The following is a 20,543-nucleotide window of genomic DNA, read 5'->3' as shown; positions in this document are numbered from 1 at the left end:
ACTATAGCTAGGGAAATGGAGGTGACTATCAAAGGCGATACCAGCTCCTGCAAAACCATTAAGTCGATCAGTGCCCTGAATGTCATCGGTCCCAGCTGGCGTTGTGAAATGGATAGCAAAAACAGTGCCAAAACCTCAGTAAGCAATGGTGACAATTCAAGCACCAGACTGGAGGACAGTGCCACGGCCTGTGATACCAGAGGCTGCAGAGCAGGAAGTTGAAGGTGTCGAGTTCCTGACTGAGGAGGCACAGAAGTGAGGTAGTGAGCTGTGGCAGGAACTACATAGGGCTGTGAAATCTCAGAGGAAAAGTGGTGCTGGAGGTGAGATTTTTAGTGGTAGATGATCTACCACTGCAATTCCTCACTCCCTGTACCTTCTCAGATGATGGTCTCTTGATGGGTTTGGTCCATCTCAGTGCCAGGATTCAAGAGGAGGCTCTATGAGTCACTGAACCAGTGCTTGCACCTTTTGGGGCCATGTTCAGGGGGACCCAGAGAAGCTGGGTCAGATGCTGATTTCATGGACTGGTTCATGAGGAATAACTGCAGTCACTGTCTTTTTGGGTTCTGGAAGTGAGAGACTTGCAGAGGTCACATTTTTCCAAAATGTGAGACTCCCCCAGGCAGTCTTGTCATTCGAAGTGACCATTCACAGGCACAGCTTCCTCACACAAGGGTCAATATTTAAATCTGGAGGACAAAAGTAGAGGCCACCCTGGAGCCTGAAGTCTAATTTGGGCAAATCAGAACAGTTTGAAAATTTAAAGGAAATGTCAACTAGTTAAAAGAAGTGGTAAGAACAAGAGATTGCTAGCAGTGAAAGCACAGACAGCAAGCCTCTCTCTCTCTCAAAGCCAAGAGGCAGTGATAAAAACTGAGCAGCAGTTGAGCTGCTCTGTCCTTTTATGTCCTCTGTACAGAGCACAAGGACTCTGAGGGTGGATACATACCATATGGACCCTGTTGACCAAAGGATTCAGAAAACGAGCATGTGGGATGCACATTCACCATTAATGGAACGTGCATATAGATAATCACTCAATACAGAAATTGACACATTAGTAAAAAATACTTTAAACTTACATTAATGACACAGGCATCCTTTGGATGACCTTTTTCTGTAGTAAAACAGCCAATAGGAAATCCAGGATTGCAAAACTTCTGGTTGTTGTCAACATCATAGCACCAAGTTACAGGCATGTTGTCCACAATCCTATAAACAAAACACTAATAGAATTAGAGACAGAGCTCATAGTAACATAAAAATAAAAGTCCTAGATCTATTTAACCTGCAGTAATTATTTGCATTTTGGGGGGGTGGGAGGGGGAGTCACTGAACACAGATTGCATCTTCAACACTACTTTAAATTCCTAGAATTCTGAAGGATTTGTATTCTTTACAAAAAAGAACAACATGACTATTGTGTGTTCCTCCTGGCAATTATACAAGTGTGAAAGTAGCAATAACATTCCTTTAAGACTTTAACTGCTGGGATTGCACCAAGGACAGTTAACTCAATTTCCAGATAATGGAGGTGCCTGGTGACAGCTGTATAGGTAAAGCAGATCCTAAAAAGAGGGAACTTTCAGTTTCTCTAGAAGTTGAAAGCCTACTGCTGTGAAATTTCACACAGCATTAGTTTTTCTGTGTAATTTAGTTTATTTCTCTTTGTAAAAATTAATGTGTCACTTGAAATTGGACTTTCATGAAATTAGGCTATATTGCCAAGGACATTAATTGCCTTTCTTCACAAAATGTGGTAGACAGGTGTATCCTGAGTAGACCGGGTGCAATATGTAAGTTTCTGGGAAAATAATTGTGTTAGTTTTAGCTAGTATTCATCGTAACAGTTGGTGTATAACATATCAGTTAAGCCTGAAGCCTCCTGCATGCACATAAGTCATCTCCATCTGATAAAAACCTCCTCCAATGAAGTCTGTATTTTTCGGTCAGATTTCATCTCACAAAGAAGGCTTCTACGGGCAAAAGTAGCAGCAGCAGCTTCACTTCTACCTTGCCAGACCTCCTCAATTGTGCTTACTCATTAACACACACTCGGAAGGTAGTACACGAAAGAACTTTGCAGTCAAGCAGTTACACACCTGACAACCCACCCCCCCACACACAAGAAGAATGAAGTCACCTTACACTACATACCTTCTTCTCCACTCAGCCCTGGTCTACACTAGGACTTTAGGTCGAATTTAGCAGCATTAAATCAATGTAAACCTGCACCCATCCACACGATGAAGCCCTTTATTTCGACTTAAAGGGCTCTTAAAATCGATTTCCTTACTCCACCCCTGACAAGTGGATTAGCGCTTAAATCGGCCTTGCCGGCTCGAATTTGGGGTGCTGTGGACACAATTCGACGGTATTGGCCTCCGGGAGCTATCCCAGAGTGCTCCATTGTGACCGCTCTGGACAGCGCTCTCAACTCAGATGCACGATTGTTTGCCATTGCTCTGACGCAGGGAGGGGCGACTGAGGACACGGCTTACAGGGTTGGCTTCAGGGAGCTAAAATCAACAAAGGGGGTGGCTTTACATCAAGGAGTATTTCAGGCAGGACTTCACGGAGGGTTCCAATAAGAAATGGTGCACCTAAGTTATTGTTCTTATTGGAACAAGGAGGTTAGCCTGGCCTCTAATACATGGCTAGATTTACCTCGCTGCACCTTCTCTTGTGAGTGACTGCAGTGTGACCTAGAGGAATGAGTCCCCTAGACGGGGGAGGGGGCAAGCAAATGAATACAAAACATATCTGGTCTATTTCTTGTTTTAATCCACTCCATCTATCTTTTACATCTTTAGCTGGCAGCAGACGGTGCAGAAGGACTGCATGCCATCCACATCTCATGGCTGCTCGGCAGAAGATGGCACAGTACGACTGCTAGCCATCCTCATCTCTTGCCTGCCTGGCAGAAGATGGTACAGTACGACTGCTAGCCATCCTCATCTCTTGCCTGCCTGGCAGAAGATGGTACAGTACGACTGCTAGCAATCCGTATTGCCTGCCTGCTCACCATAAGACGGTTCAATAGGACTGACTGCAGGACTAAAGAGAATGACCTGGTCAAGTCACTCCAAATTTAGTCCCTGTGCCCATGTCTGTCCAGGCGCTCCGAGCCGACGTGGCCAGGAGCACCTCGGACACGACGAGAACGGTTACCAGTCGTACTGCACCGTCTGCTGCCAGAAGGCAACGGGTTGCTGCTACTGTGTAGCAATGCCATACCACGTCTGCCAGCACCCAGGAGACATAGGGTGACGGTTACCTGAGCGGGCTCCATGCTTGCCGTGGTATGGCGTCTGCACAGCTAACTCAGGAAAAAAGGCGCAAAACGATTGTCTGCCCTTGCTTTCACGGAGGGAGGGAGGGAGGGAGGGAACGGGGGCCTGACGATATGTATCCAGAACCACCCACGACAATGTTTTAGCCCCATCAGGCATTGGGATCTCAACCCAGAATTCCAATGGGCAGCGGAGACTGCGGGAACTGTGGGATAGCTATCCACAGTGCAATGCTCCGGAAGTCGATTCTAGCCTCGGTACTGTGGAAGCACTCCGCCGAGTTAATGCACTTGGAGCATTTTCTGTGGGGACACACACACTCGAATATATAAAACCGATTTCTAAAAAAACGACTTCTATAAATTCGACCTTATTCCGTAGTGTAGACATACCCTCAGACACAAACCTTGCCATTATCACTACCACAGTACACGATGCACAACCGTCACTCTGTTCCCCATGGATCTTTTCCCCCTCCTCACTGTCCACAATAGGGCTTCCTTGGCACATTTCAACTTTTACTTTCTAAAGAAAGCTGAATTGAGTGTTTCAGATGAATTCCCACTTCAGCATCAGCTTTTCTAGTAAAAAACTGCCACAAATGAGGAAGTCCTAGTAAAGTTAAATGGAAAAAAGTATGGCAGCTCAGAGTAGGCAGTGTTTTTCCTTACTGAAGTGCATTCCTGACCACCATGCTCAACTGTGCTTCCCTGATGGTATGAACTATTTTAACTAGTGAGTTTACATGGGGTAAAAAGTTGAGAGCTACTATAGTTAGGTGAAAAGCAGCTGCTTTCACACCTCCCTCCAGCAGCTCTTCACAAGATTGTTTTATTGTTAAAAAGGCTAAAAATCAAGAGCACAGTAAGTTTCCAATTTAGGCTTAATAGATAAATCTTGAAAGCAGCCCAGCCCCCTGTGAGGAGCTGCAGGAGGAGAAGACAAGACAGCAGGATATGGCAGGAGAGCTAACATAAATGGAAACGAAAAATGTCAACAACAAAAATATACATTTTAAAAAAAAAGAAGTTGTCTACCACCACCCCTCTTTCCACTATGAAGTTTTTTCCATTGTGGAAGGATAAGTCCAAAAAGAAATCATTTAAAAGAATTTTAAAAAATTCAATAGCTGTAATTAGAACACCATTAAAACACTCCAGGGTACGTTTTACTGGTCCATTAATATGTCTTAAGTGGCTGAAGACACAAGACTGCAGTCACTTTATTTGCATCACTGGACAAATAAAACGTCCTGTTGTGTCTTAATGCTACATATTGGTACAAATGCACTGAGTTATTGAATCACCTTTACCATTAAGTGTCTTATTGTTAGTGGGCCAGAAATGCTAACAAACACAGTGTCCCAAGATACCCAGTAAAACAAAAGTTATGGAAGAGAGATTTCATGGACCAATTCTCCAGGAAGCCCTGGTAAAGCCAATACGATAGGTATTTGCTTTAGTATCTTCCATATATTTTCTTTGCATTACACTGACATTAAACCATTTTGGGTAAAAAAAAAGTACTTAAGGTTTAATTCACCCATGGACTGCTATCAAGAGATTCAATTTGCTGCTCCCAAGGCACCAGAAACTGGCTGCTCCAACCTGAGAAGTCAGGTAATCAGGGTATGAGGGAGGAAAAAAAGAAAGGGTCACCAACACCTACTCACCCAAGGACTAAATCTAAAAGTCCTAGAGAAAATTTCCTGCATCACCATGCCCTCCCCAAAACCACACCTCAATAAATCAATTTAATTCTCTCCCTCTATCACTTAGAAGGTTCCTCTTCACTGCTACACAGTCCTCCATTCCTAAGAGCAGACCAAGCAGGTTCTTCTTCCCAGCCTGCTCTCTCTGATCTCAGGTACAAAGGAAAGTCTCTAGCCCGCAGCTCCATGTTGATGTTGACACAGAGCAGAAGCAAAAGAGGACTCTTACTAGCCAGCATCTCTCTCCCCCCCAAAGACCATTAGCAGCTTGGAGAATAACCTCCAACAGTAAGTAGGTAGGAAGCCAGGACCGGGGAAAACCAAAACCAGAAAAACCTTATCTCCTCCTATCAGTTTCTGGCCAGAAGAAGGGTGGGATACCCACCAATGTTGTAGAGCAACAAGGTGCTTTCCCCTCTTCTGCCCCAGATACTGGGAAGAGGAGTGCTTTTAGGGTGGTCCTATTTCCCCGCAAGTAAACTTTTAATGTCTACAGCAACAACATGTACTTGTCAGGATTGTTTACAGTTTCCAGATTCCCACAGGGCTCTGAAGAGCAGCTGTGAAACTGACCAGAATCCTATTCATTTCACCATGTTGTTGCTGCTGGGCAGATATCCGTGGCAAATGATTAAAAGTGATCTATTTACAGACCTCAGAAGACAACATTGCATCTTCCTACACTTTGTTCACATTTGGCAGGTTAGGTTATCTTCACAACCCTCAATGCTAGAAATCAGATTATGCTTTAGTTTGTTCTTCCCCTCACTTGACAGGGCTAAGATAAGTGAAACAACAGTTTTTCCTGCAGATGATGTAGTCTAACTTTCTTCTGGTAATAAAGATGAAGTACCATCAAAGATTGATGCATCAGAAGTAGCAATACTGAAACAAATTTATTTCAAAAAACAAAAAACAAGCAAACAAAAAAAACACTACACCAGTAGGCCCAGACGGTATACATCCAAGAGTTCAGAAGGAGCTTAAGTAGAGAATTGATAAGGGAAACATAAGGACACAAGGAGAAACCTATGACCAGGAGAGGTAATGACAATAAGCAGGTTGCTTAAGTGTATGAAAAACAAGACGACTCAACAGTGCTACTGGTCCATTATTAAATGGATATCCAAATTGTTGGTAATGCAGGAAAAGCAAAAAAGGGTTCAATAAATATTTCTGCTCTGTATTTGGAAAAGACAGATGATGTAGTCATATAATATGATATCCTTTTTCATTCCAACAGTAGCTCAGGAGAGTGTTAAACAGCAGTTACTAAACTTAGATACTTAAATTAGAAGGTCCAAATAACTTGCATCTAAGAGTTTTTAGAAGAGCTAGCTGAGGTGCTTGCTGGACTGTTAACACTGATTTTCAATAACTCTTGGAACACAGGAGAAGTTCCAGAAGACAGCTAATGTTGTGCCAATATTTTTAAAAGGTAAACATAGTGACCCAGATAATTATAGTCCTGTCAGCCTGACAACAGTCCTGTGCAAAAAAAATGGCCTGGCTGAAATGGGACTCTATTAATATTCATGCAAATCAACCTGGAAAATAGATCCTATCAAACTAACTTAAATGTCTCTCTCTGACGAGATTACAGGTTTGTTTGATAAAGGTAACAGTGCTGATGCTAATCCAGTTTATTTCCTGTGCAGCTTCCACATCAGTTGTATGCCCTGGTCATGCCTTGTTCATTGCTGGTGCCACCACCATTTGAAGCTGCACTAGCCATTTTTGTGGAGTTGTAGTTGTGGGCACCTTGCACTACCATGAGAGATATCCAGGTGAATTTCCCTGCAATTCTAAGACAGTGACAGAGGGCTGAACTAGGCCCGCAGACTAACTAGTAACAGGCAATAAATAGACTAACCTGACAATTTAAAAAAAAAGAGAGAGAGGATAGTGTTATAAACAAAAAATTTTACTGAACCGTGGAGCTGCATCTTGTTTGGGCTAAAAAAATTCTATCAAATTATTTGTACCATCAAACGTACTGGTGATATCAGCACTACAGTTGAAAAATACAGGTTAATTTACTCAAATATTTAATTTGAGGGGGGAAGCACTCCATTGCATTCAAATTGGAAAAATAGTTTATTAAACAATCCTACTTCAGATTCCATGAACAATGAGTAGTTAATTATACTAACTAACTCTGAAGTTGCAAAAAGGAAAGTCTGCAATTACACTTAGTAGCTCATCATTCTTATGGCTCAAATGACAACACTTGAAAATGTTTTAGCAACAAGTGAATTTAATGTTTTAGAAAGTGCTAGAATGACAGCCCCAGAAAATTAATTCTTTCATTTAGACACAGAAGACGCACACTTTTTCAGGCTGCATCTTTGATTGTGCCAGACCAACATAATTCAGTCCTACAAAGTTTTGAAAGCAAGATCCAGACTGCAAATATTATTAAACATACACCAAATTAGTAACTTAGTTTACACTCAGATTTAGAAGGACCAAGTCACATTAAACCCCCTCTCAAATTTTACTTGGTACTCTTACTTTACAAATGTAAAACTTCAGTCTTCATAAAATTAATTTGTCTTTCACAGTTTATGTATGCTTCCTAGTTCATTTGCACTAGCATGTGGCACCCCATCCTTGACTTGGTCCACCATGTTCTGACCTACTCCTTTTTTCAAATATTGCCTAAAAGCTAACTTCTGTAAGTCCTATTCCACCCCACTGGCCCTACCCAGTTCCCACGAACACAGCTGAAAAACTCTTGTTCACTTCATTAAGAGTTGGATTCAGCCTTCTAAAAATAATAATTAAAAAATACAATAGTAAAGGAACAAGAAACATGCTTACTATCACACCTGTAACATTTACTCTTAACACTATCTGCCCTTTTGTTAATATGTCCATGTAAGTTCCTCAAGACAAGGACCTCTGAGTCTGGCAGGCACTGTTGAACCCAGGTAAGCAATATGTAATCATTAGCAAGGCTAAGATTTTGTGTCGGATATTTTTAGTAAAATAGGTCACAGGCAAAAAAGAAAGGTCATGGTTTTTGTGAATTTTTCTTTTTTGCTTGTGACCTGTCTGTGATTTTTACTAAAAATATTTGGGACAAAATGGGGATCTGCAGATCCCCACACCGCCTGAAGTGGGGCAGCTGCGCAGGGGTTCCCCCACCACCTCTGGCAGCCCCCACAACTCGGCAGCCACAGCTCCTGCCCCTGCAGGGGACCCTGCACCTCCCAACCATTGAAGTCACAGAGGTCACTGGAAGTCATGGATTCTGTGACTTCCGCAACCTCTGTAACTAAATCGTAGCCTTAATTATTAGGTTCATGCACTACTTTTATAGCATACTCTTTCCTATTCACTGTAAAAATAAATAAATTTTTAAAAGTGTTTTGATAGCTGCAATGCATAGGGTTTTTTATTATTATTACAGTTGCACCAAGAGGCCTTCATTCAGGTCATGGGCCTATCATTTAAGATCCTGTGGAAATACACACAATGAGAAAAATAGATAAACAGAGGGAATTGAAGGGTGAAACAACTGGCTACATAGACTATGTGATTGTCCCAAGTCAGAGATCCTCCTTCTTCCTCCAAACTATAGAATATAAAGATAAATCTGTAATTTTCATTGACCATCTGTCACTTAACTTTTACTGGCTGTACGTTTCCTGTTATTAAAGCAGTGGTTCTCAAACTTCTCTTCCATGGACCACTCGAAAATTGCTGAGGGTCTCAGCAGACCACTTAATGATCTTTCCAAATGTTGTTTGTACCATTAGTTAACTACTGTAAAGCGCTTTGGATGGAAAGTGCTATATAAAAGAAACGATTAATAAACATTTTTTGTTCTACAAATAAAAGCACAAAACTCGTATTTTAATATCAGTAGTCTTACCTTTCTAATGCGATGGCTGTGGCCTCTCTCCACCACCGCAGCAGCCCCAGAGCTGGGGCTGGGAAAGAGGGTCTCTCCCCCACAACAGCAGCCACAGAGCTGAGGCTGGGAAGGAGGGCCGTCCCCAGCAGCCGCAACTCTGGAGCTGGGGAAAGTCACCTCTTTCTCTGGCCGCCACAGCCCTGTGTACCCCAAATTCCCCCCTCCCCCTCTTCTCACCCCACTACCCCCCTCCCACTTGCCCCCTATTCCCCCCCCCCGAGGCCACCACCTCACTTTACATGTGCACGCCTCCACTAATTAGGTGGTGGCCCTTCATTGTCTTGTGTGCAGCAGCCCAGGAGCTCACCTTAGAGGGAACTATCCGCGGACCACCTGAATGGAGCTCACGGACCACTGGTTTGAGAACCTCTGCATTAAAGTTTACAAATTACATTTTCCGCCTGTTCATCCCCTCAACAAAACCCACTCCTTCCAGAACACATGGATTCCAGCGCAAGTATTCCCAACCAGGACAAAAGGGGAGCCATAGAAAGAGCGTGGAGGTCCTTTAATCAAGGTTTTCCCTCAAGAAAAAGGGAACATGACCTCTACATAGAGTAGCATACAGTGCTGCAGGTTTAAACCAACAATCATATCTAACAATCATGCTGTTTTAGCATGAAGACTTCAGACAGTAAGTAATGTGAGAACCATAAGCTTTACAGCTAAGCTATTCTATTTATGAGTGGCATGTTTCAATAAAAGCAGAGGAAGTACCATGTAGAAGTAACATGACATTAATTCCTCACCCCAACCCTGCACGAGAACAGACCAGAAGAATTCCCATTTCCATCAGTTAACATGAAGTGCTGAATTTGCACCACCATTTTACAATAGTTAATACAAATATACTAAATAAACCAATTTGCTCTTAAATCTTAAAAAAAGTTAACTTACCAATGATGCTGATAGTTCAACAACATGCTTTTTTTCAGAAAGTCCAATTTTTGCTTGTCCTCTGATTTTTTTGTGTCATACACTTTTGTGCAAACAGATTTACATTTCTCTTCCTTCTTAAATGTAAACTAAGAAAATGAGACAGGATTTGAGTTGAATAGTCTTTCAACAGAATCTGTATTGTTCTATACTAAAATTAAACTAAACAAAATATATCCCATAAAAACTTAAATTATAATTATGTGGTTAACCCACAAGCAGACAACCCTAACACCCTGGTATTTTATATGTCTATGTTTATTATCCCGTATTATTTTAAAAATATAATATAATCAGGTTCTGTGTACTCTACAGCAAGAATCCCTGGACTTCCTTGTAATAATATATTTTATTTCTACCTTCCTCGCAGACACAGACACACACCCTCAATACTGAAATATATAAATTGATGTAAGATTAATTGACTGTTTTCATCAATGATTTTAGACTTTTTATTTAAATGTTCCATGGATCTGAGCAGTGGCAATGTTGAGCAGGTAGGTCAGAACCTACACTGATAGTTTCTCCACTCTACAGCTTCAAGCAGGACTCCTGCTTTTTGAGGAAAGCTGGAGAGCAAGAGTAAGATACAGGCAGGACCCAGCAGGAAAAGGAGACATTTCAACAAAATGACAAATTAAAAAAAAAAAAAGCCTGCACTCGGGGTCTCAGGAATTTGCCAAATTCTGCAGCTCAACAAAAGTGGCATCCACAAGACCCTGCCAGAGATTAACAGAACTGTTCACATCCATCAAAGCTATTGTTTCAGGCTCTCTGAAAATATAGGAAGACAACATCGCTTCAGTTGACACTTGATTCAAGTTTTCAAGATTCTCTCTACAACCATAAGGGCTAGAAAAAATTAATTATATAGATTCAGGAACACAAGAAATGAATACCACAGCTACAGAATTGTGTAACAGAGATCCCCGCATATTCAATTTTATCTATACCGTTAGACACATTATACCTTCTGTCACATGATGTTATTTAAAAAAACATTCAGAAAGAGAAGCATGTATTTTAATTCTATATTATGTTTACAAATTTCTATTACGTATCTTAAAATCAGGAACAATTGTTTAATTTATTGACTTTCAAATTTTCTGTTTTCTATTGCAGAAAACCCTTTAGCCGAGCACAAACCTTATATGGTGATGGTTCTATTCTCTCTCCAAACAATACTTGACCAAGATTTTCAGATGGACGTTTCTCATCTGCTGCTTGGCAAAAATCGAACCTAAATTAGAGAATATGCAAGCTGTAGCAAGGATTGAAATGTAAACATAGTACAAACAAAGCCTAATCTTCCCATCCAGCCAAATCTAAGACAAACACCTGCAGTTGTTTTTTTTTGGTTTTGGTCAGAGTTCAGTGATTTCTTACCAAAATCTGAGCGACTCTAGGTGTAAAATCAACACCTGCTATTTTAAAAATGCCTCTTTCAAATATTTCAGAATTCAGTTTAAATTAAACACAGATACTTTAATAATACACTTACTTAAATGCATTGGAAGATCAGTGTACACATTAGGATTTTAGCCAGGAATTTATTAAATCTACACATTTAGAAATCTATAACTGCTTTAAGAAAAGGACAACACTGGACTGCTACTTGAAAATATATATACGGAGGACCCCTTTGGCACATGGGAACCAATTAAAATCAAGGTTATTATGCTTTTATTGACCCCTGGATTTAACTGGGAAATTCCCAGAATTGCCATGGCTGAAACACAATGCACCATACTTGCACCCATTAAAATGCAAAAACTAACTAACACTTAACCCCCTTCGATAATAATCACTGCAGCATTCTTTGAAGTGATGGCATTAACACAGTTTGCACACATTTTCCATCCTGTACTACTAAGATACATAGCACGGAAATGTTTAAAGTTAATACTTCGTTAAAATAATTGTTGCTATCCCCCATCCCATATCATTTGTTATTACAATTTTAATTCATCTGGCTGCAGGCTAATCAAGACAGCAGCAGTGCTTTGACCTACAGAATGACTACTACTAGCACTAGAAAGTAAAAAATTCTTTTCTAACTAACGGTATTCACAAATATAGTTTAGGTTACAAAATACTCACAAATGGAACCTGTTCAACAGAATAAATGGTTTCTATGCACTGGAGAAATGCTAGAAATTGGATCTCTGTTCACAATGTTTTAAGAAAACCATTCAGAGACTGCCTTTTGCAAGAGTTGGCAAATGAAGTTACACATAAAACAAAGTTTAGTACACTTACGCAGTATATTCATAGGGAAGAACAGATTCCACAGAGTCAAGTCTGTTCACAAACAGCTCTATCACAGACTGAAAAAGTTAAGACACAATTAGCAAAATTACACTAAAATTATATCACTAGGTATGACTTGGGGTTAAGTTTAATGACCACTATCAAAGTTACAAAAAAAAGCTGCCTTGCACTTTGTATTTAATTACACCTGCCCAAAGTGAATGTAAAGCTCTCCAATATCACAGAAAGATAGCATTTCATATCCACTCTGCACAGCTGTGACTACCCAAAGTTCAAGGGAGCAGAAAATCATGCTCAGGAGTGGTATTTCTGAATTAGAATGACAAATACATGTTGATTTAACTGCTTAGTTAAACTATTACTATCTCACTAACAAATTACATTCAAAATACAGGAAGAAGCAAAATTTGCAAACATAAAGACAACTTTTGCTGAATAAAGCCTTAAAAGAACATGCATGATTACAGACTGACCTGGAAGCACTGCCCATAGCTAAGGCTGCCCAATACTTTCCATTATAAGACCCTGTTTTCAGGTACTTACAGTAACTCCACATTTAACGTCCTCTCGCTTAACGTTGTTTCGATCTTATGTCCCTGCTCAATTACAGAACATGCTCCATTTCAAGTTGTGCAATGTTTTCCTATAATGTCATCTGGCTGCCTGCTTTGTCCACAGCTGACAGCCCCCACATCAACTCCCCTAAGCCCCCCCACACAGCGCCTCCCGCCCGCCGGCAGACCCCGAGGATTAGCACCTTACCCCCCTCCTCTGGCAATCAGCTGGCTTGCGGCGTTCAGGAGGGAGGGGGAGGAACGAGGACTCAGCACGCAGGCTCCCCCTCCCTCTTGAACCCCACAAACCAGCTGACTGCCGCGGGCAAGAGACTGGGGAGGGAAGGGGGAGGCTGCGTGCCAAGTCCTCGCTCCTCCCTCCCTTCCTCCTGCCCCCTGAACGCCACAAGCCAGCTGGCAGGGGGAAGGAGGGGGCAGGAGCGAGGAAGCAGCATGCAAAGTAAAGAAGGGGAAGAAGAGGTGGCGGGTTAAGGGTGCGGGCTTGGGGGAAAGGGTGGAGTGGTAGGCCGAGGGTTAAGCCCTCCACCCCTGGTGCTTGCAGAGTAGGGGAAGCTGCTGCTGCGCAACATGGTTCTCCTAGCTTACAGCACCTTCAGCCTCCTTGCCTGCCTCACTGTCCTCCAGTGCCAGTGGGCTGTGCCTGTGTGGGGTAAGGCGGGGGGCATCTCCCAACTATAGTACTGTATGGCAAAAAAAATTTTCCCTGAAACCTAACCCCCCCCCCCCTCCATTTACATTCATTCTTATGGGAAATTAGATTCGCTTAACATTGTTTCGCTTAAAGCTGCATTTTTCCGGAACATAACTACAATGTTAAGTGAGGAGTTACTGTATAAAACTTTGCCAAACTAACTACTTGAGCTAAAATTTTCCATTCCAGGAGCCTGCAAGAGGCAGAGACTGGGGCTTTGTTTTTCCTGCTTGTTTAAAGTTTCAATTTAGCACCAGACATTTCAAAGAATGTGGCACAGAAAAAGTACATTGTTTTGCCCACGTTAAAGAAATTCTTACAAAAGTTTCACTGAAAAGCTGCTTTGCAGCAGGAATATCAAATTTATTAGGAGGGTTGCACTTTTTGCCATTCCCATGAACACTCCCCCAAGTTTGGCCAAGCTAGACGCCCCTGGAGGATGGGGTGTGAGAATCACAGATCTCACACACAGTAAAGGTTTGTTAGAACATGGCAGCTAAATTCTCTGAAGATTCCATCTGTACTGACCATGCTCCATCCCCTCACAGCTCCTACACACTAAGCAGACTTCACATGTGCCAAAGAGACTCTACCCCAGGGTTGGGCAAATTTTTTGGCTTGATGGCCACATCTGGGTATAGAAATTACATGGCAGGCCATGAATGTTCACAAAATTGGGGTTGGGGTGCGGGAGGGGGTGAGGGCTCTGGCTGGGGGTATGGGCTCTGGGATGGGTCCAGAAATGAGGAGTTCAGGGTGCAAGAGGGGGCTCCAGGCTGCAGCGGGGGGAGGGGTAGGGGGAGGGGAGAGCACGTGAGGGCTCCAGCTGAGGATGAGGGGTTTGGGGTGAAGGAGGGCATTCCAGGCTGGGACCAAGGGGGTCGGAGGGGAATCAGGCTGGGGCAGAGGGTTGGGGGTGGGGCAGGGCTCCAGGCAGCGCTTACCTCAATTGGCTCCTGGAAGCAGCGATATGTCCCCCCTTCGGGTCCTACGTGAAGATGCAGCCAGGCAGCTCTGCCTGCAAGCCGCCCCATCCACAGGCATCCCTGCAGCTCCCATTGGCTGCGGTTCCCAGTCAATGGGAGATGCAGGGGCGGCACTTGGGGCGGGGCAGCATGCGGAACAGAGACCCCTGGCTGCCCCTACATCACATGCTGAGCAGCCCCCAACCCAAGAATCGGAGTGGGGTAAGCCCCAGACCCCACTCCCCAGCAGGCACTCGAGGGCCAGAATAAAATGGCTGGTGGGCTGCATCCGGCCCACAGGCCATAGTTTGCCCGCCCCTGCTCTGCCCTATATTCTGAATGCTCTCCCAGCTGGCACCCAGGCATTGAAGATGAGGAGAAAGCAACCACACTGGAATGCAAAGCGGCAAGAATTTAAGCCTGGGAAGCAAGATAGAGGGAAAGCATGGGCAGAAGCTGGAGAGATAAATAGTTAAGAGGGGAGACAGGGTAGAAGCAGAAAGGTGGGTGGCTACTAGAGCACACTCCCCCATACAGAATCTGGAATTGAACCCAGGAGAGAGTCTCAATATTTCTTTGCGGTCAGCAAATAGCTGTGACGTTCACAGGCAAAGTGTGTCACATCTCCTCTCTAGTGCTCATCCACATAGATGATAGCAGCCTACTAATGGTACCAGTTAGGGATCTATGCTGTGGATCTGAACACCTGAAACCTGCTGATGACCCAAGCTGGGTATTCACAAGACAGAATTTCTGTTTTTCAGTTTTGTTTTGAATTCAGAAATTCACAAAAACAAGAAACGATGGGTATGTCTACACTGTTCTGCAGTTCAGATTACAGGGCACATACCGAAGTGCTGAGATGTAAACCCCTCATGTGAACTTCGCCTCTTCAAACACAACTACATTAGCGTGAACAAGGCACCTTACGTTTGCACTCGCAGTGTCCGCATGGGAGAGTTATAGCGCAGCACTTAGGTGCACACTGCTATTCACACCCTGTAGTCTGAACTGAGGGGCAACGTAGACAGACTATGTTAAAAGAACGTTGAGGTTGCAAAGTCAAGAACTCAAAAAAGGTAGGAAGTGCCAAAATTAAGGTTGCCTGTGCACCCTTAATTCCACTCCCTTGTATGAATGATACAGTCTTATTACATAACCACATACCCATCCGGCCTGTATCCCTGCCTCATTCAGCGTACAGATTAGATGACACTCTGGAAATGAATAGCTGGATAGTGAATTAGGCTGTTTGTAGGACATCAGCCCCATTTGTTGCAGAAGGTGGAAGATGTGTAGTGAATGAGACAGGGGAATACAGTAAGTGAAAGGATGGCCTCCTGGTTAAGGAAGCTGAATGCCACTTTGGGGAACTGGATTCTATTCCTGCAACAAGCAGAGTTCCTATGTGATGTTGGGACACTCACAAACCAAAATGTTCACAGCTGGCCACTAACTCCATGGTCTTCATTTTCTGCATACCCACCTTGATATACCCAAGCATTAGATACCCACAAGTGCTGAGCACTCATAACTGCAACTGAAGTCAATCGTAGCTATGCCTAAACACACGCAGTGCAATAAAAATGTTAAGTACTCTGAAAAACCATGCCCCAAGGTGTCTCACCGGGGGCACCCAAAATTAGTAGACACTTTTGACAATATTGACCTTAATTTCGCTGAGCCTCAGTACCCACCTGTAAAACGGGAATACGCCAATCGAATCTCACAGGAAAGATAAACGTACTAATGTTTGTGAAGCACAGTGGGTAACAGCACCTGAGAAACATCCTAGAGGAAATTCATAGTTCTGTATTCAGTACAGGGTTTGCATTAAACTAGGCTTAGAACCATGCACTGAATGAGGAGACTAAAGAAATATTGAATAGCTGCCCATTCACTAAATGAAGCAGGAATCCTGTGGGGGGAAAAATAGCAACAATTCTGTAACTATAGACTGCATCAGAAAGCAAACATAGAGGGAGCTGAATGGAAGTTGGAAACAGCCTTAATTCTGGCACTTGCTAGTTGCTGAGTACCTGACTTTGCAACCTTAACATGCTTTCAGGGTAGGGTTTTTTTTATGTAATATGGAATGAAAGGAATAAACAAATGGGCAGTGTGTGGTAAACAGATATAAAACTAAATGAAAGAATATTATAATGTTACTGTAGGGTACAATTATTAGCAATTTCAAGTATAGTGTTGCAAATGCACCATATCTGGAGAATTACTTTGAAGGCATTCTGCGCCAAAAAATTAAAAATTCTGCGAATATTTTAAAATTCTGAAAGTTTTATTTGTCAATAAATAAATGCAGAGGCTCCAGCATGGCAGTGGTTAGCACAGGCCACTGGCTGCATGAAGGTGGGAGATCACCCTGCAGCCCCTCCACCCCCGGACACCGACTCAGCTGCGAGGATGCACCTGACTTTGACATAGCACAAGGCCTGGGCCTGCCCCAGAAACACCCTGGGGCCCTGCCCCTCTGCGCCAGGCACACCAGGTGTGGGGTAGGCAGGATCCAAGTGTAGGGGGATCCAGATGTGGGGTGAGAAGATTCTGTGTGGGACAATCCAAGTGCAGGCAGCTCAGTTGGGGGCTTGGTGTGGAGGGATCCGGATGCACAGAGGCTCATTGTGGGGTTCCAGGTGCAGGGGCACTGGGATCAGCAGGGGCTTCCAGGTGAAAGTAGCTGGGGCTCAGCGGAGGGGTCTGGGTGTGGAGCTTGGTGGGGTGGAGATCTGGAAGCAGCTAGCTGGGGGCAGTGGCGTGGGGGTCTGGGTGTACAAGCTCAGGATGGGGCAACGGGTGGTGGTTTGAGTGCAGGGAGCTCAACGGGGGGTGGTCTGGGTGCAGGGATGGGGGTCCGGAGGCAGGGCGCCTGGGTGCAGGGTGGGTCCAGAGGCAGGGCTGAGGTTCAGTGGGGTAGGGGTTCAGGTAAGGAGGGCTAAGGGGGTTCAGGATGTACTGGGTGAGGCTCGGCAGGGGTGTCTGGGTATGTCCACATTATGATAAAGGGGTCTGCCTAGAGAGTTATTTAGAAGCTTGGGGTCTTAGATGGTAAACTCTTCAAGGCACAGTCCTGCTTTGCAACATATTTAGAGGACCTACCATATTTTGACAACTAAGATATGCTACAAAAGATAAATACTGAAGTACCTGTTAGACCTTATGAACTGGTTATTAATGGCTTGTATTTTACAGCATATCAACAATATAAAATTACTACACCTCTGTGATAATTACTCAGTCCATATGAATTTAATTTTATATTCTATTTTGGTACGTCAAAGTTACTTCAACTAGGGATGTGTTTGTTCCCTGATCCACTGACTCAGCAGCTACTGGATCAAATAAATGTACATTTTTTTGATGTAAAAGATGCTAATCAGAATTGCAGTTGTAAATAACAGGCCTGCTTCCTTACAGGGCCATGGTCTAGTGCTTTATACTATAAGAAAGCAGAGACCCGAGCAAGTAAGTAACAATAGTTTCCAACCCTGAGACTTTGTAAGACACAAGACCTTAAAACTATGTTAGGCCTATACTGGTTCCTCAGTCTGCTTATTCTAGTCTCAAAACACAGACCAGTGTAATTTCAACTCATGATATCACCATAAACTTGTAATAAAGATAAATCTTTTCCCTACAATTGGACACAGGTTAAACAAAAATTTTACAAAAAGAGGATCACTGATAATAGAAGTTAGTTTGAAGTTAGAACTCAAGAGACAAAGCAGGTATATGTATTTTAGAAAGTTCCAGTTTAAAAAAAAAGTCACTAACTTATTAACTTCTGTTAAGATTTAGTTTAGAAGGGAATGCATAAAAGAATTCAATGGATAATACAGAATGCTATTAATTTTTGTTGCAAGTCTGTAGGACAGCTGGAGAAAACAAATCAAGAAAAACAAAATGGTTAAAAAAAAAAAGAAAGTTTCACAATTCCCTTATAAATTAGTAACTACCAGGCAGAACTGAAAATATATTCCTGAATAATACACTGAAGTAGTAGTCCATCTGTTCACTCTTATCATAGTACCACCATTTCCATCACAGCCCCACTGTGGTGTTGATATTTGACAGATAAAAATCTTTCATATATATATGTGTGTGTGTGTGTGTGTGTGTGTATATACATATTAAATACAACATTGACATTCATACAGCTAAACAGGAAAAATAAGCTGTTCACATATTCCCCCCATCATAATCATCCTTGCCTGAACTCCTAGCAGCTATAAAATGGCTTCATTAAAAAAAAAAAATTCTGCAGCTCATTCCATGCAATCAAAGTGATCAAGGGACAGCCACATCTTCTGCATTGTATGTCTGCTTATTATTTCACAAATACTGCAAAGCCCAAACATTAATCTATGCCAGTAAAAATGCTGTCTCCCATTACACCTGATTGTAAGCTGGTTAGGTAGTAGGGTTGCCTGTTTTGGTTGGATGTAGTCCTGCAACCTCCAGGACAATCCTGGAGGATTGGCAACCCTAAAAGCAGTCTTGCAGCACACCTAGCACAACATTACTGTTGAAGAAATACTAATGAAGTAGAGACAGCATGTTAAGGAGAGAAAAAAAATCTACAAAAGACATGGATCACAGGAACTTCTGGGGGGAAAATCTCACACCCCAGCAGAGCTGTGACAGCAGGAAGCATTAGGTCGCCAGGATCAATCATCCAGAGAGCTCACAGTGCACCACCAATTCCACTGGCACTGCAGTGAAATGAGGGGAGATCTCAAAGGCTGTACTGTTTAGTTTAACTGCAAGTAATAATTAACCCTTACCAAGAAGGGGCAATTATCAAGGAGTCTAGCTCTAAATTAGATGCCACCCTATATGTGGCTGACACAGAGGCACCCAAGGGCCCTGGCAGGAGCCCCCCAGCACATAGGCGGTCACCAGCCTGACACTTCATTAAGACCCTCCTCAAGGAGAAGTTTCAGAGTACCAGCCGTGTTAGTCTGTATTCACAAAAAGAAAAGGAGTACTTGTGGCACCTTAGAGACTAACCAATATATCTGAGCATGAGCTTTCGTGAGCTACAGCTCACTTCATTGATGAAGTGAGATGTAGCTCACGAAAGCTCATGCTCAAACAAATTGGTTAGTCTCTAAGGTGCCACAAGTCCTCCTTTTCTTCTTAAGGAGAAGTAGTACCTAGCAAGGGGCCACCTCAGCCAGACCTAGGGTTACCAATTCTGGTTGTCCATATTCCTGGAGGTTTCATCACATGACAATCTTTAATTAAAGATTAATCTTTAATCCTGGAGGCTCCTGGACAATCCTGGAGGATTGGCAACCCTAGCCCCACCCCAAACACTGGCGGGGGCCAGGCAGGTTTCCTGCGGGAGCCTCGCCTCGCCCCGCTTAGCAGGAGGCAAGGCCAGGGAAGCGATCCCCGATCCCCAGCGCCAGCCCCAGCCCCACAGCCGGCGAACCACGTTCAGCCCTACCGCGGGGCGCAGACGAGGCCGGCCCGGGCTTCCCACCGGCCCCGCCGCTCACCTTGCACTCGGCAGTCGCCTTGCCCTCCTCGCAGAAGTTGACGGGCGCCAGGCCCGGCAGGTAGAAGGCTCCGCCGCGGGGCGCGCACACCGCCAGCAGCGCCACAGGCAGCAGCAGCAGCCGCCGCCGCGGGAGACCCATGGCCCCGGGGACACGCAGCGGCGGTGGCCGGGCGGGGCGGGGGCGCCGGGCGGCCTGTAGTGGGCCTCGCAGCGGCATCACGGCTCAGTTCCCGCAGCAGCCGCGACTTCCGGTTTTCCGGCTCAGACACGTCACCCTGCGCTGACCTCCCCGCCCCTCCCTCGGAGGGGGAGGGGGCTGAGAGACTACTTCCGGGTCACACCCAGTCCCCGGCCAGTTACTATAGTAACAGGCTCATCCCGCGCGCCGCTCACACCCTGGGGGGGCGGGGCAGCCGGGCGGCCGCTGACGTTTACTGGTGCTCGCTTGTCACCCTGCTCGGCTTGTCCGTTATGACGCGCGGGAGCGGAGCGGCTGCCTGGGCGTGCCGGTGTCTCCCCGGGGTGGGGGGGAGAAGGAGGAGGGAACTGAACTGTTTGTCGTTCCCGGTCTCTGCGTCACGCCCAGTGCCAGTTAACAAGAGGGGGTGACCAGAAAGCAAGCGTGACCGACCCGGACGCTTTTCAGGGGCAGGGG

The 20,543-nt window shown here is 44.2% G+C and overlaps 1 protein-coding gene across 2 annotated transcripts in view; it reads right to left on the bottom strand.

Annotated features, from left to right (window-relative positions):
- TM9SF2 (transmembrane 9 superfamily member 2) overlaps nt 1-20,174 on the bottom strand; it is a 69,694-nt gene extending 49,520 nt beyond the window's left edge. For both annotated transcript variants that reach the window (XM_073348582.1, XM_073348591.1), the window contains exons 1-5: nt 19,887-20,174; nt 12,125-12,192; nt 11,012-11,105; nt 9,827-9,954; nt 1,086-1,215 (exon numbers count right to left, since the gene is read on the bottom strand). In XM_073348582.1, the coding sequence (XP_073204683.1) occupies nt 1,086-1,215; nt 9,827-9,954; nt 11,012-11,105; nt 12,125-12,192; nt 19,887-20,105 (639 nt within the window). In that variant the 5' untranslated portion in view covers nt 20,106-20,174. The remainder of the gene's footprint in view (nt 1-1,085; nt 1,216-9,826; nt 9,955-11,011; nt 11,106-12,124; nt 12,193-19,886) is intronic.
- Between the last annotated feature and the right edge of the window lie 369 nt (nt 20,175-20,543).

Source organism: Lepidochelys kempii, chromosome 1, assembly GCF_965140265.1.
Source record: "Lepidochelys kempii isolate rLepKem1 chromosome 1, rLepKem1.hap2, whole genome shotgun sequence".
Classification (NCBI taxonomy): domain Eukaryota; kingdom Metazoa; phylum Chordata; order Testudines; family Cheloniidae; genus Lepidochelys; species Lepidochelys kempii.
Note: the sequence above shows the minus strand (reverse complement) of the source record. Positions and strands in the feature narration are given on the sequence as shown.